Consider the following 22,292-nt stretch of genomic DNA (forward strand, 5'->3'; position numbering starts at 1 on the left):
GCCAAGGCACAGACTGAGCACTGGCTTCCCACCTGCACCCACTGCCTGCTGGGTGTGGCTGCCAAGGAGCTGGTCCTGAGGATGGGTCTGTTTGCTTTGGTGCTCCCTAGAGTAGCCAAGCAGCTGCTGTACAGGGGCTGTACCAACTTCTATGGCAGCTGGACAGATCCCGCTGCTTGTGTCACTAGAATGGCACTAAGGGGCTGGACTGCAGCAGAAACTCTGACCCAGCCTGCAGGACCAGCTTTGCCTGCAGCACATTTCTGCTTTTTAAACCAAGTTCTAAAACTGCTGGTGCACTCTCCCGTCTGCACCCATAGCCCCGTAGTAGTGAGAGTCCATCGCTGCGTAAGTGTGCAGATGGAGTTAGATCCAGCCACACATTCCACCATGAACAGCTGCAATCTGGTTTGAGGGCAGGGACATACGCAGATATCCTCGAGTTACTGTGCGAGTATTTGCCACTCATGTCACTGGCTGTCACGATGCTGCTGGTTTCGGAAATAAGGTCTGCCTCCAGACAGTTTGGTGTCTCATCATCTGCAAAACAAATTAGCAACAAGTTAGACCTTCCCCCGATCCCCAATGAAGGTGGAGGTTATTTTACAAGCACCAGAGGAAAAAACAACAGCACATGGTTACACTGAGAGCAGGAGATGCCAATGGGCAGTCCAGGGGTGGGACACAGGACATCCTAGCTCCGAGCAGCGTCTGTCTGGAGAAGTCGAAGTACCATGGAAATATGGAGAATGGGACCATTCCCCATTTATCTCCAACTTTCCCTCCACAAGAAACAGTCTTACATGGGACCTCTACTGCTGGATCAGTCCCCTGGTGGCACTGGGAGAGCCCCTGTCCCAGTCAGGCTCCCCCAGGACATGGTAGAGGGCAGGTGTAAGATAGGGCCCTCATCCCCCGACCCTTGGTGGTGATCATGATCTTTCAACAGCGAAGTCAGAGGGAACAGAGACTTAGCTGGGCTATGTTTACCCCTGCAGCGGGACGAGGAGGTTAGTTACCTGTACAGTACCTTGAATTCAAAATGTTTTGCTAGTATGAGTGTTCCCCAGAAGGATGCGCGCACCTAGACACTCTTGACGGGAGACTGTAAAGCAGTGTCTGCGGACCTGGCAGAGCAGCTCCTCGTGGTCCCATACAGGGCACATAGGGAGGTGCAGACCCACTGCCACTCAGTTCCTTCTCAACCACCAAGTCAGACACACCACGGCAGAGGGGAAGGAGGGCAGGAGGCAGAGCACCCACTGGGATAAAACATCTTGGAGAACTCATTCCCGTGCATGTAAATAGTCTCTCCTTCGAGTGTGTGTCCTTCTGGGTGCTCCATCGTAGCAGACTCCCAAACAGTAACTCAACATGGAGGTGAGTGGTGAGGAGGCAAATCTAAGGCAGACTGGAGGACTCACCAAGTGACATGTCAGCTCTGAAAGCTGGTAAAATAGTGCAATGCTTGGCAAATGTATGGATGAGGACCAAGTTGCAATCCTGCAGATTTCCTCAACTGCAACATCTTTCAGAGAGGCTATAAATGTGGACTGAGCTACAGGGGAGTGTGCTGTCACTTTATGAGGGGGCTGTATTCTGGCAGTCTCACAGCATGTTAAAATGCAACCCGAGACCTATGTTGATAATCTTTGCATTGACATGGGCTGCCCTTTCATCCTTTCAGCAAAGGAGTCTGGGAGAGGTACTGAAGGCCTTGGGTCTGTGTAAGTAGAAGGCAAAAGTCCTTCTGACATGTAGTGTGTGCAGGTTAGATTCCTGTCTGGAGGCATGAGGCTTTGGATAAACACTGGCAGACTAATTTCCTGATTAACATGGTATTCCAAAGAAACCTTAGGGAGAAAATGAGGATAGGACATAGTGTAACCATATCCTTGTAGAAAGTAGTCAACGGTGTGTCTGCCATGAGTGCACCAAGTTCTCCCATTCGTCTAGCTAAAGTGATAGCTATAAGGAATGAGGTGCAGGAGAGTACAGATAGTTACTGGTTTCCTTAAAGTGCTGAGTATGAAATTAAGGTCCTATGGGGTAGCAGGTTCCATACAGAGGGAAGCCCTTAAGGAACCTGGTTGTAATAGGAAGGGCAAACACTGAAAAGCCCTTGATGGCCAAGTGGAAGGATGAACCTGACTGAGCTCACTGACAAAACTGGTGTCAAAGTCCAACAGGTAGTCTAGGATCTAGGAGAGAAGAACTTCTGAGGCTTGACAAGAGTTAAGAGAACGTCAGGAATGGAAATGTTTCTGATTCTGCAGGTAAGTTTTGCAAATAGTAGGTTTACAGGACACCCTTTTTCAGGGGAAGGCAGAGAGGTGAAGGAGGTTCGAGAACCACACCTGGCGCAGCCATGACAATGCTATGAGAATAAGCCTTGCTCTTTCTTGTCGCAGTTTGATCAAGGTCTTGAGAATTATAGGTGGAGGCAAGTAAATGTACAGCAGAATATGGCTCCATGGTGTTATCAGGGCATCTCCCAATTAATTGCAGTTGTGTCCTCCCTTGGAGCAAAGCTGGTTGGGGGAGCAAAGATGTCCGCTCCGGGGAGACCCCACTTTTGGTAGATGCTCTGGAAGACAGAATGACGCAAGTTCCTGCTTAGGGAGTCTGCAATTGTATTCTGGAGGCCTAGAAGAACTCTCGATGGCTTATCTATCTGATGGGAAAAGCACCAATTCCAATTTTAGCAAGTCTACACATAAGGAATGGGAACTTGCTCTTGCTTTGTTGGTTGATATGACACATTTCTGCCCTACTGTCCAGCATTATCCTGACAGAGTGGCCCTGTATGTCGTGAAGGAAATGTTCATAAGCATAGCAGATGGCTCTTGGTCCAAAGGTGTTGATGTGAAGCATAATCTCTTGTGAGGACCACCTGCCCTGAGTTGTGGGCTCTGAAGGTGGTTCCCCAACCCAAAAGAGAGGAGTGCACTGTGAGGACTTTTGATGGTGGAGAGTGTGAAAATGGGGTTCCCTTGCAGCCTGGCAATGGGTCCTTCTACCAGCTGAAAGCCCAGAATTCAGGGGTACTGTTAAGCATGTGGAGAGACTGTGCCTGTCCACATCTGAAGGCAGTTGAGGCATGGTCTTGCATGAGATGCGACAAACATAGATGCCAACACATGGCCTAGGAGTTGTAAGGAGGTACTTGCAGTTGTTTGCAGACTGCCTTGTAGCGTACAGTTTAAATCTGAACATGGTGGAGAACCTTTCTTTGGATAGGTAGGCTCTGGCAGTTAGGGAATCTGGCTCCAATGCAGTGTATCCTCTAGACTGGAGTCGGTGTAGATTTCTTCAGACGGATACAAAGACCCAGAGAATGAAATAGGGCTAGTGCCTTTGAGGTTGCTGACTGGCCCTCTAGAACTGATGGACCCCGAGGAGTGAGTCATCCAAGTATGGGATTTCTGGGTGATCCTCTGACGCAGATGGGCTGCTGCCATCGAGAGGACCTTTGTAAAAGCCCCAAAGGGGAGGACTCATTACTGGTAATGATGTGAGCCTATCTGGAAATGTAGAAAACGCTTGTGGAAGGGGAGGATCTCTACAAGAAAGTAGGTGTCCTAGAGATTGAGGATGACGAACCAGTCCTCCAGATCTAGGGATAGAATTATGGTGGCTGGTGTCACGACCCTGAAGTATTATGAAAGGACACGGGTATTCAATTTTCTGAGATCAAGTATTAGTCTTGACCATCTGCCCCATTGGGAACTAGGAAATAGTTGGAATAGAACCATTGAAATAGAACTGAACCTCAGGGGGAACTGGCTTGATTGCCCCCAAGAACAGGAGAGATTGGACCTCCTGCTCTAAGAACTCCTCATGAGAAGTATCAGAGGGGTAGCCACTGCTTGCATCCGAAGAAGTGGGTATTCACCCACGAAAGCTCATGCTGCAAAACGTCTGTTAGTCTATAAGGTGCCACAGGATTCTTTGCTCATGAGAAGGGTTCCTGAAGAGGGACGGGGCAGTGGATTGAATATTCCACATCAACCACCTCTAGATTCCATTTTTCTGAAGTGATGTGCTTCCAGGCAGACAGGAAGTGGGATAATCAGTCCCCGAAAGGGGGATGGATGGTAGACAGCGGAGGATCTGGGGAAATAGGCTGCTCAGTTCTCTTGACCACATTGTCAAAACTGTCTGTTAGAAGGTGCTGCTGACTGGGTAGTGGTAGAGGGGTGGTCCTCTTTTATGAGGTTTGGATCTCCCCCGAAAGGCTCCGAAGGCCTAGAAGAGGCCTGCTGTGGGTGATATTGGAACCATCAGGAAGGCTGTGTGTTTGAGATCTGCTACAATGTCTTTTTGTCAAATTCCCATTGACTTGAATCCTTAAGGGTACGCAGTGAGGAGTCTGTATCCGCACTGAAGAGCTTGGGCTGTTCTAATGGAAGGTCTTCAACAGGGCTGAAGACCAGTACTGTCTGCTCGGAGTGTAAACAGATGCCAGCCATGTCTGCAGGGGTCTGAGGGGTAGATGTGTGTGCTGGACCACGTCAGTACATGCCGCAATGTGGCCTAGCAGCTTGAGGCATACCCAGGCGGTTGTGAGTGGGTTTGCCCTGACGTGCACAATGAGGTCCAACACGGCTCAGAAGTGGAACTCTGGCAGGAAGGCCCTGGCCTGGGTGGAGTCGAGTATTACTCCTCTAAACTCTATCCGCTGAACAGGAGTCAGAGTTAATTTCTGCTCGTTTATAAGCAGGCCCAGATCCCGATAGGTGGACCGCACTAAATAGAGGCTGCGCTGAACCTGGGCTTGTGATCTGCCTCTAACAAGCCAGTCGTTGAGGTTTGGGTAGATCTGCCTCAACGTCTCAGGAAAGCGGCCACTACTGCCATACACTCCATGAAGCCCCTTGGAGCATACGAAAGGCTGAAGGGCAGCGCTGTGAATTGTTAATGGCGTTGGCCCACTACAAATCAGAGGAATCTCCTGTGCCCAATGGGCCCCGGACAATAGAAATATGGAAGTAGGCATCCTGTAAGTCGAGGGCAGTGTACCAGTCTCCTGGATCCAGAGAGCAGATGGAGGCCAAGGAGACCATGTGGAACTTCAACATCTTGAGATATTTATTGAGGCCACGCTGGTCTAGGATGGATCTGAGGTCCTCTTTGGCCTTCAGGATAGGAAATATTAGGAATAAAACCCTTTTCCCCTCATATCTTGAGCTTCCCCTATGGCCCCTCTGGCAGAAGGGTTTCCACCTCCTGGATGAGATGCTCATGAGAAGGGTCCCTGTAGAGGGAAGGAGGGAGTGAGGAAAACTGCAGGGTGTAACCAGTGTTACGGTGTTGAGCACCCAACGGTCCAAGGTCACCTGGGTCCATGCACTGAAGAAAGGAGACAAATGGTTCAAAAACGAATGGGGGAAATGGATCCTAAGGCCAGACTGGAACACTGTCCTCGGGCATAGGGTTTAAAGCCTCTGTCTCTTTTCTTGTAGGAGCTCTGCCACAAGATGAGGCGGACCCAAAAATCTAGGCGGTGGAAGTAGCCGGAAATGTTTCCTAGAGGCCTTCGCCGGGTAAGGCTCAAGAAGCAAAGTGTGGCACAGGAATCTTTCAGGCCATGCAGCCTGGTATGTCTGCTCTGGAAACAGAGCAGTGCCCTCCAATAGGAGGTCCTGAATAGACTGCTGCACCCTGAGGATGGCAGCCATGAACTGCATCGCATGGACACTGTGGAGGCCGCTGAATTGGCCACATCCAACGCTACCTGGAGAGGGGCTCTGGCCACTGGCTTGCTCTCCTCCAAGATGGATGCAAACTCTTGTCTGAGCTTCTGTGGCAGGGAGTCCTTAAATTTAGCCATGGAGTCCCAGATATTATAATTAAGGCTGCGAATCATTTACGGAAAGTCACGGCTTCCATGACTTTTCGTGACCTCCACCATGAATCTTGCAATGCTGACCCCAGGACCAGCGCAGCAGCTGGGGAAGCCTAGGACCCAGCCGCACTGGCCGCTGCTCTGGCAGCCCCAGGCAGCTGGTCCCTGGCACTGCCCCGGAGCAGCAATCTGGGACCAGGAGTGGTGGCGGGGGGGCCCCGGGCATCACCTCCACATTGGTGCACATAACCAATTTCATGTGGTGGGGTGGGGACGAGGGGTTTGGAGTGTGGGAGGGGGCTCAGAGCTGGGGCAGAGGGTTGGGTGCAGGGGGTGAGGGCTCTAGCTGGGGGTGCAGGCTCTGGGGTGGGGCCAGGGATGATGGGTTTCTGGTGCAGGCTGCCCCAGGGCTGCAGTGGGGAAAGAGGACTCCCCACAGCCCTCTCAGCACAGCAGCTTGGGGCCGGGGGAGAGGTGCCTCTCCCTTGCCACGGCAGCTCCGCTGGGGGTGGGCTGGGCTGAGGGAGGGACTCCTCTCCCCTGGCCAAGGCAGGTCCCCGCCGCAGCCCTGAGCCCCTGTGCAGAGCTTAATAGGCAGCTGCATGGCCACGCAGCTTAGAGGGAACTTAAGTCAGAGCCTCTCACTGTTGGCTATGATGGGGGGCCGGGGAGCAGTGCCAGGTGGAAGAGATCAGTGCCGAGACAGCGGAGAGTGACATGGAGTCAGGGATCAAGGCGTTGGAGTCTGGTGCCGAAGGGTTGGTGATTGGCGCCGCAGCGTCAGCAACTGGTGCCGAGAGGACGACCAGTGTCGGAGAGACTGAGACGGACGTCACTGGGGCTGCGGTGTTGTCAACCGGTGTCAGGCCTCTGGGGACTGGCGTTGGCCCAGTCACCATTGCGGTGGGCCCATGGTGGGCTTCCCCTTTGGAAGGGAGTGCCTTCACTGGCTCTGCAGCTGGAGGCAAGACCTGCGGTGTGGGTGGCACTGGTAGAGCCAAGAAGTCCCTGGCCGCCTCAAACACCTCTGACGTTGAAAGCACCACCAGGTGTAAGGGTTCCCTACTGCTCCTGGGTTTCAGAGGTGGTTCCCTTACTGGGCTTGGAGCCCTGGTGGAGAGGCTGCCTCTCACCACTCTAAAGAGAGCAAACGGCGCGACATGGGTCCTCTGCCTGCCACCCCTTCGTCGTCTTTCTTTAGCACAGGGAAGCACCCTCGATCTGTGCGCTGCTTCCTGCGTGACTTGCTCGACAATAGTGATGGTGAATGGTGCCGAGGTGAGCCTGGTGCCAGTGGAGCACTCGGTACCGACATCAGAGTGGGATGGTTCTGAGGATGGTCTAAGTGCCGCCTTCATCAGCAAGGCTTTTGGATGGATCTCTGTGTCCTCGACCTGAAGCCCTTACAAATTCTGCACTTGTCTTTGATGTGCGTCTTCCCCAGACACTTTAAACAGCTTGTGTGGGGGTTGCTGACTGGCATACGTTTGTGACAGGTGGAACACAGTTTGAAGCCAGGAGAACGGAGCACAAAATGTCCCTGAAGGGACTACTAACTATCTGAACTTAACTAACTACTAACACTAAGAAATAACTATGTACAAGAACTGTAGAAGAAAAACCACTAGGCACACTTGCTATCATAAAGGAGAAAGATGTTCCAGCAACCGTCATGGGCAGTAAGAAGGAACTGAGAGAGCGCATGGATAGTAAGAAGGAACTGGGGGAGCCTCATATAACGGCACGAGTGCGGGACTCCAGGAGGTGCCAGAGCTGGCCCTACAGATTCTTTAAGGCAAAAAATCTCTGGCAGCCACGCACGCACACACCTAACATGGAATTGACATAAGCAAGCACTCGAAGAAGAATAAATGGACATGCAATCGCTCTGCCTCGATCTTTGAAAAGGTATTAAGAGGCAGCTGGGCCACACTTCCTTATCTGGGAGCACCAGGAGCTGCACTGCACAGATGTGGGCCAGTGGACACCACTTTACAGTCTCCAGTTCATAGGTGTGGGCACACAGGGACACAGACTCGAAGAAAGAGGAGTAGCTTTCTTTTAAAATAATCCCCATGGGCTTTCCTGAACTGGCAAAAGGGGAGTGAACCAGAAACCTCACCTCTAACAGGGGCTCTACAATGTAGCATGTGCCCAGATCATGGCTAAACCCCAACTGGCTAGTGTGGAAAGGAAAATATGGTCCTTTCCTGTGGGGCTTTTACATGGATGTGGAAGTGTATAACTCAGGAAAGCTGCCGCACTGACAGCTCTGTTGAAGAAAAAATTTAAATTGTAAAGCAGGAAATGCAAAGATTTCAAAGTGAATAAAATCAACAGGTCACATTCTAAGGGCTGGTCCACACTAAGAAGGGGGGTCGAACTAGGGTACGCAAATTCAGCTACGTGAATAGCGTAGCTGAATTCGAAGTACCCTAGTTCGAACTACTCACCCATCCAGATGCCGCAGAATCGAAGTCCGCGGCTCCAAGGTCGACTCCGCCTCCGCCGTTTGCAGTGGTGGAGTACCGGAGTCGACCGGAGCGCGCGGGGAGTTCGAACTATCGCGTCCAGATTAGACGCGATAGTTTGAACTCTGAGAAGTCGAACTCACCGCGTCGACCCGGCAGGTAAGTGTAGACTAGCCCTAATTCTCTGAGTCTTGTAAAAAATCTTTTTTATAAGAAATATAAAACCAGAAGGCAGGGGCGGCTCCAGGCCCCAGCATGCCAAGCGCGTGCTTGGAGCGGCAAGCTGCGGGGGGCGCTCTGCTGGTCACCGTGAGGGCAGCAGGCAGGCTGCCTTCGGCGGCGTGCCTGCGGAGGGTCCGCTGGTCCCGCGGCTTCGGAGGAAGGCAGCCTGCCTGCCGTGCTTGGGGCGGCAAAATGCCTAGAGCTGTCCCTGCCAGAAGGCCACTCACAAGCTACAGCAGACCCCAGCAACAGCCATTTACATTAGGGCATAAGGAGAGCACAAGACCACTGTTTGGCTTAGAAAAGAGACGACTAAGGGGGGGATATAATAGAGGTCTACAAAATCATGAATGATGAGGACAAAGTGAACAAGGAAGTGTTATTTACTCCTTCAGGTAACACAAGAGTCAGGAGTCACCCGATGGCATTAATAGGCAGCAGGTTTAAAACAAAAGGAAGCATTTCATCACACAATGCACAGTCGACCTGTGACCTCGTTGCCAGGGGGTGTTGTGAAGGCCATAAAGCTAGGTTAAAAAAGAATTAGATAAGGTCATAGAGGATAAGTCCATCAATGGCTATTAGCCAAGATGGACAGGGACACAGCTCCTTGTTCTGGGTGCCTAAGCCTCTGACTGCCAGAAGCCGGGAATCGATGATTGCCCTGTTCTGTTCACTCCCTCTGAAGCACCTGGCACTGGCCACTGTCAGAAGATGGTGGTGGTGTCCCTAGGCCTAAGTGAATCAAAGTTGTGACTTTGGGCCTGAGTGAACCAAAGTTCTTCCATGCTGTGAACTTTAACCAGCCTAAGATGCTAATAAACAGCAAGCAAAATGTGTAACTGTCAGCTTTCTTAGCTTGCAGCTGCAGGATAGCTCGAAACAGCAAAAAGCGGCAGTAAGACGAGGGGGAGAAGGGGGAGGAAAGTCTGCATGCGTCTGTGCTGTGAAGGCCATAGATAACATGCGAATGAGAACAGTTCTAACAAGCTACATTATAGTGTTAAGTGTAACTGTTGCAAGGGGGAGGGAGAAAGGGGGAAAAACAAGGCGGGTATAAATGCTGGGACCCCGCCTGCGTGTGGGTGTGCAGGATCTGAGAATGCTTTTTCTCCCTGGCACCTTATTTGGGCTCAAATAAACTTGGTTTGCTTCTCCACCCTGGTGTGTTAATTAGTGCGACGCACACCGGGCAACGAACCCCCACTGTTGCTCCTCCTCGGGCCCTTTGGGCCGGCAACAATGGGATACTGGGCTAGAGGGACCATTGGTCTGACCCACTATGGCCGTTCTTATGCACCTATGAGGAAACCACATCATTGGTGTTTTCAGGAATTCATTAAGACATCGCTAGTTATTGACACTAGAGCACCTGCATTGGTTCAAAAACATACCCAGTAGCCCTTGGCGGGCTTGCTCATTCACCTCTCGAACCACCAGGAGGCGCTTTCTGTGGCGAGTGAACGTTGTTTTCTGAGAATCCAGAAACACCAAATAATTTCTCTGGGCTGCAGAGAGAGCAGATGGTGCAAAGGGGCCAGGAAGGTGTTAGGTTCAGACCAAAGATAAATAAGCACATTCTAAACTTTTAAATCCTTCTTCAATTCCCTTTGGAAGCAGTGCTAGAGTCAACACGTGTTCGTATTGTTAACCTGTGCTGTGTTAGTTTTCTGAAGCCTAGGAGCTCAGCACAGTGGGGGCAGAAGAGTTCAGGAATTACATAGGATAGATTGAAATTCCAAGCTTAAAAAAAAGCCAGCAGGAGCTTGAAGGTAGTTTGCTAAACCCAGAGTGCCAAAGGCATCCATGTGCCTAGCCTGGGGTTTAGAAGCCTAACTTGAGGCTCCTGTTTTAAGGCTCGTGGCCACAGTAGTACTGACTCTTCTTCTATTCCCCTGTCATTAAGATGGTTCAGGAGAACAGAGCACCCAACTCCCAGCCCCAACACCAAGAGAAGGAGAATTCTCCAGCAATATCAGCCTGGCCTTCCTTTAGCCCTCGAAGCAGCAGAAGGAAGGCTAAGCCACCTTGAAATTCCTCCACAGAGGAGCTCCATATACATACACTTTCCCTGCACACAGCTCTGTCAATGCACTTCCTTTACTAACCAACAATATTCCTACTTTTCCAGCTTGCCTCTCCCCCATGCACATAAATCCCATCACACAGCATTGATGTCTGGGCGAATTTTGCCACTGATCTCAAGGAGGGCAAGACTGAGTCAAAAATGCTTGTCACGTTGCTGCATGCTAAGCTGTGCTGAGCAGAGTCAAATGTAAACATGTAACCCACACACCTCCTGGGGCTGGTGCTCTGTCCTATCTAGTGGCACCGAGACCACTGAGAGAGAGATTAATGAGTCTGCTACAGCCTTAGCTAGCGGCCATGTGGCTTTTAGCTCTGGCAGTAGAGGCTCATGTATTTAACTCCAGAGGTCCCAGGTTCAATCCCATCCGCCGACGAACGGGGTCTGTCGGTGTTACAAGTGGGGGCTCATCCGGGATTTCAACTGGGAAGTCTCTGAAGTTTGGGACACGCTTCCTCAGCTAGGGGAAGTATGTAACCCACACACCTCCTGGGCGTGGTGTTCTGTCCCATCTAGTGGCACCAAGACCACTTAGAGAGAGATATTAATGCGTCTGCTCTACAGCCTTAGCTAAGGGCTTTTAGCTCATGCAGTAGAGGCTCATGTATTTGGCTCCAGAGGTCCCCGGTTCATCCCTGCCCACTGTCGGTGTTACAAATAGCCATCCACTTGTAACTAGGCAGAGCCAATGAAACACCTTCCAAACATCTTCTGATGCCAGGTCTCACCACATTCCCTAGGACTCCATTACAAACAAGCAGGGAGCCCCCCGCATGGAGGACTCCTCACAATGAGAGACTCACCTTCTAGGATAGCAGGTTTGAAGTTGGTCTCCAGAATGTCTAGTCTGCTGTATTTGTGAATCTGGGGAGAGAGCAAGGTGAGGAAGTGGAAAGTTCTCTCAGGAGATAGACACACACAGTCTCACACTAGGAACTCTCTAGGAGTTAGTACTTTGGAATGTCCTTACTAGTCTTAAGGCTTCTTCCCAGACGGTCCCTTCCAAGAGCAGGAGCACAGCCTCTTCGTAGTCCTGGGGAAAGGAGACCAAGGACGCAATGGTTACTGTCCTACAATCAGGCGTTACCTCTGGCATGGGGCACTGGGCTCCTGGATTGCAACCGCTCAAGCTCAGCTCCCATCACAGCTGTACTGCAGTCAGTGCCAGGAAATCCTGCCTGAAGCCATCTACATATTTTCAGCATAAGGACATCTTAACTCCAAGTTTTGTTGATTTTTCTCCTCCACTATCCCCTCTGCCATCCCCAAACCTAGCCCGGCCATGCCAGGGCCAGCATCACTCCTGGGCACTCGCTCACTCCACAGGCATGTGAGAAGAGAGACTGGCTTCAAGTTCCTTACAGCAGAGGGCAAAAATCAAGGCTACTTAAGTGTCTACACAAGTGTGATTTAAACTGCAACACATCCAGTGCCAGCATTCTTCACTAGCTACTGCAGCAGCAGACACCGACGTGTTCCTTTCAGGACTCTTGGCAGTCAACTGAAAGTTATTAAACCCAGCTCAACCATACCCCTGATAAGTCCGCCCATAAACACTTGGGAGCACACCACAGGCTTTGTTGTCCTGTCCTATAGCTTCTATTCAGCCCCAGGCTGGTTAATCTTTTTGTCAGAGGTGCCCAAACAGAGAGAGTCTATATGACAGTGAGGGGACATAAGCCCTGGGTCGAGAGATCGGTATGAGGGCAGGCAGAAGGGAGGGTGTCACCAGGATGCACGGTACCTGTGCATACTGCTCCAGGAGTATGGCTGCCTCAGCATGTTTCCTCTGTTCAACTAGTTTTCCTAGAAAAGAAGGACAGAATTAAGCATTTCAGGAATAGCTAGAGTTTGGGTCCAGACAAGAGACCTGATCTAAAGTGAAGGGTGCCCACCATTGGGGCTAATGAACCCGCAGTCTGTAGCATCCATGAGCCCACTAATACTAATTCTTCCGGCTGGCTGAAGGAAGCCTGTTTGCATCCATCTTCCCTATGCCCAGGGGAGAGAGAGAGTGACCATGTGTGCGTGTAAGTCAGAGCTATGGAGGTTTCCTTTATTTAAACTGGAGCCAGACCTTACAGATCTTGCCCATGCAGAACTTGCCCCAGCCTTCCCACTGCCAGCATGAGGTCTGCAGGGACAGTCATCCCTTCTCTGCTCAATGAGCGCTCATCTCTCAGACCAGAAATGGGCGTAAAGGAGAGAGAGGAAAGGCAGCTGTGCTGTGAAAATTCCCCAGCAGCTTCGCCATCTAATCCTCATCAGTAATAATCACATACATGACAGGAGCACCCAGAGAGCCCAACTGACACTGGGGCCCCATGATGTCTGGTGCGTCACAAGCAGCCTGTGGTCTGCACACAAAGAGGGGGAAAGGAAATGGAAGAGATGAGAAATGACTTCCCCAGGGTCACCCAACAGGTCAGGGGCAGGGCAGGGACCAGAAAAGACGGTTACTCACCGTAGTAACTGTTGTTTAAAAATTTGACTCTTATTAGAAGCTGTGGGTTTTAAAACAGCTTTCTAAAAAGCTTAACTGGATAGTGCAGCACTGGGACCCAGGGGGCAGGGCAGAGGGCTGGGAGTCAGGAGACCTGGGTTCTTCTTCGAGTGATTGCTCCTATGCATTCCAGTTAGGTGTGCGCGCCGCGCGTGCACGGCATCTCGGAACCTTTTTACCCTAGCAACTCCGGCGGGCCGGCTGGCGCCCCCTGGAGTGGCACCGCTATGGCGCCTGTTATATACCCCAGCCGGCCCGTCCGCTCCTCAGTTCCTTCTTACCGCCCGTGACGGCCAGTTGGAACTGTGGAGTGCTCTCTGTCCTCCACTACCCTAGCTCTTGCTAAAGGTTTTTTTGTATATAGTTCTCATAATTCGTATAGTTAGTTGTTATAGTTATAGGTATAGTTAGTTTGTTAGGTTTAGTGATAAGGTTAGGGGGGTTTCCCTCCCTTTCCTTCCCCGGTGTGGGCTCATGCCCAAGGCACCGGGCTTTAAGCCCTGCACAATCTGCCAGAGGCCTATGCCGATCGGGGACCCGCACGACGCCTGTCTTCGTTGCCTCGGCAAGGGTCATCGCACAGACAAGTGCCAGATCTGTTCTGCCTTCAAGCCGAGAACGCGTAAGGAGCGGGACAATAGACTAAAACAGCTCCTTATGGAGGCGTCGCTACAGCCCCCGGCATCGGCCACGCCAGCACCGAGAGCCTCATCGGTGCCGAGCGCACCGGCTGCTCCGAGCCGCTCTGGCACCGCGGCACCGCAGCCTCAGTCAGCAACTGAGAAGACCCGGCACCGCTCCCTTTCGCCTGCTAGGAAGCGCAGGCTGGCAAAGGCTATCGCGAAGTCCCGCGAGCAGGACTCAGCCATGACTATTGCGCCATCTGCGCCTCCAGCGGTGGCCGTGCGCCAAGCAGGCACCGGGCCGTTGACTCCGGCGCCGCAAGGCCCATCGAGTCCGGCACCGCCACGCGCACCGTCCGTGGTTGAGCCACGACTGCCGTTGACGCCAGAGACATTCTCTGCGGCGCATGAGCTGATTCAGCTCGTAGAGGCACCGAGCCTCCAGCCACCGGCACCGCCGGTGCGGGCTGTCACATCCGTTGGAAAGCCGGCGATGATGATCCGGCCGCCCTCCGCGGACCGCCGACACAAGCGACGCTCCCGGTCCCGACGGAGGTCGCCTTCTCGCCATTCTCGATCTCAGCACCGTTCGCCGTCCTGGTACCGGTCGCCATCCCGCCGCCGATCGGAGTCCCGGTACCGTTCGTCATCTTGGTACCGGTCGCACTCCCGGCACCGATCCAGGTCCCGATCGCCGTCGCGTCGGCACCACTGGAGGTCTCAGTCCCGGCGCCGTTCCCGGCATCGCGATTCCCGCAGCCATTCCCGGCACCGTAGATCCTGCTCCCGGTCGAGCTCCCGGCACCGCGGTGGCCAGCGGTCTCGGTCACCGTCCCGGTACCGGAGGTACTCATGCCATCCCTCAGTACCGTCTGCGGAGAGGCTACCGCCTTCGGCTGTACAATCTGTCAGCGCCTCAGCGCCTCCTTGGCCATCCCGCCCAGCATCGGTGGCCTCTGGCGTGGACAGCACCGCGCACCTGCCGGCGATCCTCAGGGGTCTCAACGGTGGGGCTTCTGGGTTCCCTGGGCCCAGCATGAGACGCAGGGGGTACCGTTTCCCCGGAGAGACTTGGCCTCTGAGCACAGGGTCCCCGAGGCGACGGTTAGCCGGCCGGCTCCTTCTCCTCGACGCGAGTCCTCCGCTCCACCGGACCACCAGTCCTCCACGCTGCACGATCCAGCCGAGGCACAGTTAACAGCCCCTGCGGCGGAGGCCGCAGTGCAGGGCTTGTCCTCATCATCCTCCCCGGACGAGGCGGTGGCCGGTGCTTCAGCCAAGGATCCGCCGCCCATTGACCTGAAAGCCCACCAGGACTTGCTTCGCCGGGTGGCGACGGCCATGGATCTCCCAGTAGCGGAGGTCCAGGAGGACGAGGACCCCATTACCAATGTGGTGGGCGTGGACGCTCCCGTGCGCGTGGCGTTACCCTTTGTCAGAACAATCCAAAAGAACGCCACCACGCTCTGGCAAACGCCTGCATCCATTCCTCCCACGGCCCGCGGGGTTGAGCGTAAATACTCGGTTCCCCCGACGGGCTATGAGTACCTTTATACCCACCCGACCCCGGACTTGCTGGTTTTGCAATCGGTTAACGACCACGAGAGGCACGGTCAACCGGCCCCTGCGCCTAAATCCAAGGACGCTTGGCGCATGGACCTGCTAGGCCGCAAGGTCTACTCGGCAGGCGGTTTGCAGATGCGCATTGCTAACCAGATGGTCCTCCTTGCCAGGTACGTTTACGACATCTTGACGTCCCTGGCGAAGTTCACAGAGCTCCTGCCATCAGCCTCCCGCCAGGAGTTCGCGGCGCTGTTGGAAGAGGGCAGGAGATCATCTAGGTCCTCTATCACGACCGCCCTAGACGCTGCGGACTCCGGAGCTCGGACCTTAGCCTCCGGCGTGTCAATGCGGCGCATCGTCTGGCTGCAGTCCTCCACCCTGCCGCCGGAGGTGCAATATACTCTGCAGGACCTGCCCTTTGACACACAAGGTCTCTTCTCCGAGAAGACGGATTCTCGGATCCAGACCCTGAAGGACGGCCGTATCGCCATCCGTACTCTCGGGATGCACACGCTGGCGACGCAGCGCAGGTCCTTCCGGCAGCAGCCCTTCCGGCCCTTCTATCAGCAACGATATGGGCCATACAATAGCCGGCGACCGGCCCAAAATCGCCGTCGTCCTTCCGGCAACCGCCGTAACCAGGGCCAGGCCTCTTGGCCCCTCAGGGGGCCAAGTAGGCCTTTTGATGGGACGCTCGAGGACGGCCCATCACTCTCCCTACCGGATCCTTCCCCGTTATTTTACAACCGCCTTTCCCATTTCTTTTCGGCGTGGTCCCAATTAACAACAGACAACTGGGTGCTTCAAACAGTCCAGTCGGGATACCGCCTGCAATTTGTTTCGCCCCCACCTTCCCACGCACCCTCCCTGTCCCTCTTCAGGGACCCCTCTCACGAGCAAGCCCTCTTACAAGAGGTTCAGACTCTGTTGAGCGTGGGTGCCATAGAAGCAGTGCCTCAAGACAGGCGGGGCAGGGGATTCTACTCCCGTTATTTTCTCATCCCCAAGGCGAAAGGGGGGCTACGTCCTATCCTGGACCTTCGCAAGCTGAACAAGTACCTGCTCAAGCCCAAGTTTCGCATGGTCACCTTGGGGACCATCATTCCTTCTCTGGATCCGGGAGATTGGTTTGCCGCCCTCGACATGAAGGATGCCTACTTCCATGTCGCGATCTATCCTCCCCATCGTCGTTATCTCCGGTTTGTGGTCAACAACACCCACTACCAGTTCGCCATGTTGCCGTTCGGACTCTCCACCGCACCGAGGGTATTTACCAAATGCATGGCGGTAGTTGCCGCAGCCCTCCGACGTCGTCAGATACACGTTTACCCGTATCTCGACGACTGGCTGGTTCGCGGACAGTCTCGACAGCTCGTAATGGGCCAGATGACAGAAATCCTGTCCCTCTTTCAGCGGCTCGGCCTTCTCATCAACGCCGAGAAGTCCACTTTGATCCCGTCACAGCGGGTGGAGTTCATCGGAGCGGTCCTCGACTCCACGGTGGCCAGGGCCTGTCTCCCTCGCGCTTGGCACCAGACGATGGTCTCCATCATCCGGGACCTCGTCACCTTCCCAACCACGACGGTGCGCTCCTGCCTCCGCCTCCTGGGCCACATGGCATCATGCACGTATGTCACCGCGTACGCGCGGCTCCACCTCTGCCCGTTCCAGTCTTGGCTCGCGTCGGTGTACCGGCCGCATCGAGACCCCATCGACATGGTGGTCACGGTCACCAGGACGACCCTCGAGTCCCTCAGCTGGTGGCTCAACCCAGAGGTCGTGTGTGCCGGAGTCCCTTTCCACTCTCCTCGCCCATCCGCCACTCTGACCACGGATGCCTCAGCGCTCGCTTGGGGAGCTCACCTGGGCGATCTTCATACCCAAGGCCTGTGGTCGCCCCAGGAGCTCGCCCTGCACATCAATGTCCGCGAGCTGCAAGTGATCCGTCTGGCCTGTCGCACCTTCTGCACCCACCTGCAAGGCCGCTGTGTGACAGTGTTCATGGACAATACAACAGCAATGTTCTACGTGAACAAGCAGGGTGGAGCCCACTCCTCCCTCCTCTGCAAGGAGGCGATGCGCCTGTGGGACTTCTGCGTGACCCACTCCATTCACCTGGAAGCATCCTTTCTTCCGGGAGGGCAGAACACGCTGGCCGACCATCTCAGCAGGTCGTTCCTCTCCCACGAGTGGTCCCTCCGTCCAGATGTCGTCCACACAATCTTCCGGAGGTGGGGGTTTCCCCAAATAGACCTATTCGCCTCCAGGGGGAACAGGAAGTGCCACCTATTTTGCTCATACCGGGGTCGCTCGCCAGGCTCCCTGTCGGACGCCTTCCTTTACTCCTGGACGGATCGCCTCCTCTACGCCTTCCCTCCGTTCCCGCTCGTGCACCGAGTGCTCCTGAAGCTTCGGAGGGACAGAGCCCATGTCATACTAGTAGCGCCAGCCTGGCCGAGGCAGCACTGGTACACCCTGCTGCTCGAGCTCTCCGTTCGGGAACCCATCCTCCTTCCGTTGTGGCCGGACCTCATCACCCAGGACTTCGGCAGGCTCCGCCATCCGAACCTGCAGTCCCTCCATCTTACAGCTTGGTACCTGAGTGGTTAACCCACGCGGAGAGGGGCTGTTCTGCAGCAGTTCAGCAAGTCCTGCTTGAGAGCAGAAAGCCTTCCACTTGCTCCACTTATCTGGCGAAATGGAAGAGATTCGCACTCTGGTGTGATCAACAGGGTCTCAATTCATTCATAGTCCCAGTCCCTACCATCCTTGACTACCTCTGGTACCTTAAGGAGCAAGGTCTTGCAGTCTCCTCCTTGAGAGTTCACCTGGCAGCAGTGTCCGCCTTTCGTCCATCTGTGGAAGGTCGGTCCATCTTCTCCAACCAGATGGTTTCCCGCTTCCTTAAAGGCCTGGACCACTTGTACCCGCCGGTGCGGCGTCCTGCCCCGACCTGGGATTTGAACCTTGTGCTGGCCAAGCTGATGAGTCCTCCGTTCAAGCCCTTAGCCACGTGCTCCCTGCTCTACCTCTCCTGGAAGACGGCCTTCCTCGTCGCCATTACATCAGCGAGACGAGTTTCTGAGCTCCGCGCTCTGACGGTTAGCCCGCCATACACCGTCTTCCATGGGGACAAGGTGCAGCTTCGCCCTCATCCGGCCTTCCTCCCGAAGGTAGTGTCAGCTTTCCATCTCAACCAGGAGATCTTCCTCCCGGTGTTCTTCCCGAAGCCGCATGCCTCCCCTCGGGAGCAACAGCTGCACACCCTCGACGTCCGCAGGGCGCTCGCTTTCTACATCGAGCGGACGAAGCCCTTCTGGCGTTCGCCCCAGCTGTTCGTAGCGGTTGCTGACCGCATGAAAGGCGAGCCGATATCCTCCCAGCGGATTTCCTCCTGGGTCACTGCTTGTATCCGGACCTGCTACGAGCTTGCTCGCGAGCCGCCACACCACCTCACTGCACATTCGACGAGGGCGCACGCCTCGTCGGCCGCCTTCCTGGCCAATGTTCCGATCCAGGACATCTGTCGAGCGGCCACCTGGTCTTCGGTCCACACCTTCGCCTCCCACTACGCGTTGGTGCAACAGTCTCGAGACGACGCAGCCTTCGGCTCCGCTGTATTACACTCCGCCACGTCTCACTCCGACCCCACCGCCTAGGTAAGGCTTGGGATTCACCTAACTGGAATGCATAGGAGCAATCACTCGAAGAAGAAAAGACGGTTACTCACCGTAGTAACTGTTGTTCTTCGAGATGTGTTGCTCCTATCCATTCCAGACCCGCCCTCCTTCCCCTCTGTCGGAGTAGCCAGCAAGAAGGAACTGAGGAGCGGACGGGCCGGCTGGGGTATATAACACGCGCCATAGCGGCGCCACTCCAGGGGGCGCCAGCCGGCCCACCGGAGTTGCTAGGGTAAAAAAGTTCCGAGATGCCGTGCACGCACGGCGCGCACACCTAACTGGAATGGATAGGAGCAACACATCTCGAAGAAGAACCCAGGTCTCCTGACTCCCAGCCCTCTGCCCTGCCCCCTGGGTCCCAGTGCTGCACTATCCAGTTAAGCTTTTTAGAAAGCTGTTTTAAAACCCACAGCTGTGGAAACTTGGCAGATGAGTATGTGAGAGCTGGAGTGTTTAAACTTCAAGGACGGATTGATTAGGCTGTGGACTGTGTAGTGAAATGTTGGCCTTGGGCTGCATCTGCCGGCAGTAAACAGGATTATAAATCAGAAAGTTGTACAGGATGATAATTACCCTATGAAGTTATAGCTGTGCCTGTGTGTATCTTAATAACCAATTAGCAATTGCTTGATTTGCCTGCCATAATTGTATATAAGAGCATGCTGGAGAGAAATAAAGAACTTTGCTACCAATCACATTGATTGCTGGGTTCTGTCCGTGCCCGCCTGAGAGGCACTGCAACGCAACAAATGGTGACCCCGACGTGATTCGAATCGAATGATGATAGTGTCGGAGGCATAGAGTCGGTGGCCTGTTCCAGGCGGAGGAGCTGCGGTGGGGAGTGCTGGAGAAGCCCCCGGGCGTCCGAAAAGAGAGGCGCACCTGAGCCCTGAGGAGAGCGGCTATAAGCCGCGGCGGAGAAGGGCGGCTATAAGTCGCGGAGGAAAGCGGCGGCTATAAGCCGCGGAGGAGAAGGGCAGAGCAGCTAACATGGGAACCGCTGCATCAGCGGAAGAAAAGATAACACAGAAGCCTTTATTGCACATTATGAAGCGGCAGGGAGAAAAGCTCCCCTCTGATACGTTATCCCGCCTGCTGCGGAGGGGACAGAGAAGGGAACTTTTTGTTAAGCCGACTACAATTTTTAATAAAACTGTGTGGGAGCGGCTAGGCTCCAAGCTTTGGAAGTCGGTGGCTCAGGGCGATGAGGAAGCCTTTTCCCTGAGTCCAGTATGGAATAAGACAAAGAAGATAGTAAAAACTCTCGCGGCCGAGGCAGGAGTGCAGGCGGCCCTTTCTAAGCTTTTCCGCCCAATGCCCGAAATGCCTTCTGTGTTGCCGGTTGGAGCCAGGGAGTTTTTCGGTGGCGAGGACACGGTGATACCTTTGGCTTCCGACCTGGATAATGTTGCCCCTGTTATGGTTCCATTACCCTCCAATGTGGCCCTCGGCCCCGATATAACTAATCCTGCTACGGTCCCGCTACCCCCCGATACGCCCGAGCCTATGAAAACAGCTTTGCCGTATGCACCCCCTCCCAAGCCATGCCGTGTCCACGGGACCTGGGGGTGTCACGAATGCGGGGAAACAAAGGAGGCTCGGGTGAGACACGTGCCATCACAGGTCTATCCCAATTTGACTACGCCTATTCAGTTTACGCAGTTTAATGCCTTTTATAAGAAAATGGAGCGCCGGGGTCAACAGCTGCAGGCCATTTATAATAAGTTAAATCAAATGCAAGGTCTTCCAGCTGGATCATTGTGGAAAGAGGGGGAGCTGGAGAGGCTCCGGACCGCCCTTCGGGCACACGACGAGGAGGTGCTCCGCTGGAAGCGAGCCCTGGACGGGAAAACTTTGGAGTGCATGGCGCAGGCAGAGGCTCGTGAGCAGGCAGAGGCTCGTGAGGAGGTGCTCCGCTGGAAGCGAGCCCTGGACGGGAAGACTTCGGAGTGCACGGCGCAGGCAGAGGCTCGTGCCGTGGCCCCGGAGGTCGTTCGGACCTACAAGCAAGTAAGTTGTTTTGGCAGGAGCCTGGAGAAGGCGTCCTACGCTGGCTGGTCTAAGCCTGGGACAATGCTGGGAAAACCGTTATGCTTCTCCGGTATGAGCAGCAACAGCTGGGTGTTCTGACACAGGATTCACAGATTAAAAGAAGCCAAGCAGGGAAGGAAAAAAGAACAGAATGAGTTAGCCGAAGACAGCTCATTCTTTTCTGGCCCCAGTCAAGGACGCGGCACAGCTAAGACTTGGCGGACAGCCTAGACAAAGGGGCTTGACTGGGCCCAAAAAGCTAATGAGAGCTGCAAAACCCTGCCAGGCACTAACGGAATGTGTTAGCTGTCTCTTCTCACAGGTATGGAAGAGCTGCCCAAAGATCCTAGCAGCCCTGGAACCAGGAGTCTTGGAACCAGGAGACTGACTGCTTGGACCCATGATTCTTACTGCAAAAAGACCCCTTCACTTCAGGAGGATTTTTGTAAATTTTGTGTTATGTGCTGATTATTGGTAGTTGTACGATTGTTTGATACTAGATGTAGTTAATATTATAATAGATAGGCTGAATGCAGATGTTGTAATTAAAGTTATATGCATGAGAATGTAGCCCCCACGGTGGGAAAGTACAGATAATTGTTCATAGTAGATACCAGAAGGGTAGGGGCTAGTTAAGAAGTACACCCTCCTAGCTAAATTGATAGTGGGATAAGTTAGTGTTCATGAAAGGAACGGTCTAGCAAGAGGAAATACGGATCGGGCCCAGGCAGGCAGGCAATAGACAGAGAACTTGGAAAGGAAAAAAGGATCGGGCCCAGACGGGCAGGCAATAAATAAAGAGATTAGAAAGCAGGTTGGAAACCTTTGAGGGAGTAGTAGAGAGGAAAGGTTATTAAGCACAAGCTTGAGAATTTCAAATATTCAGGAGCATATTTGGAATGGTGATTTGGATTAGTAAGTGGCTGTTGGAAGACTAGCTAGTAATTTTTAAGGAGAGTAAAAAGTTAATTCTGTGGTTGCTAGAGGGAACAGCAGTTGAATTTTGTAAGATGCTAAAGAGTAAAGTTTTGGTGTTTTTGAAATGTTTGTAAATAAATGTAGGCAAAGAAATTAGTTTGCAATTGTTTGGTTATGAACAATTTTGTTGTATTAGCTAAAGAATGTATATAGTGCTATGTAATTGAAATTGTATTAGGCTTAAGGGCATATAAGTGGTGATGTTTTTTTTTTTCAGTGTTTAATAGCAGAATTTAAAAGTTAGAAACTTTAAGCTGTCAATAGCTTTGAATTCAGAAGCAAGCCAA

The 22,292-nt window shown here is 53.5% G+C and overlaps 1 protein-coding gene across 1 annotated transcript in view; it reads right to left on the bottom strand.

Annotated features, from left to right (window-relative positions):
• The window catches only part of LOC120393935 (elongator complex protein 1-like), a 129,803-nt gene that overhangs the window by 7,250 nt on the left and 100,261 nt on the right, over nt 1-22,292 (bottom strand). The window contains exons 29-33 of the mRNA XM_039518394.1: nt 12,372-12,433; nt 11,598-11,660; nt 11,431-11,491; nt 9,936-10,049; nt 429-540 (exon numbers count right to left, since the gene is read on the bottom strand). Coding sequence (XP_039374328.1) covers nt 429-540; nt 9,936-10,049; nt 11,431-11,491; nt 11,598-11,660; nt 12,372-12,433 — 412 coding nt within the window. The remainder of the gene's footprint in view (nt 1-428; nt 541-9,935; nt 10,050-11,430; nt 11,492-11,597; nt 11,661-12,371; nt 12,434-22,292) is intronic.

The sequence above is a fragment of the Mauremys reevesii genome, unplaced genomic scaffold (genome assembly GCF_016161935.1).
Source record: "Mauremys reevesii isolate NIE-2019 unplaced genomic scaffold, ASM1616193v1 Contig39, whole genome shotgun sequence".
Classification (NCBI taxonomy): Eukaryota; Metazoa; Chordata; order Testudines; family Geoemydidae; genus Mauremys; species Mauremys reevesii.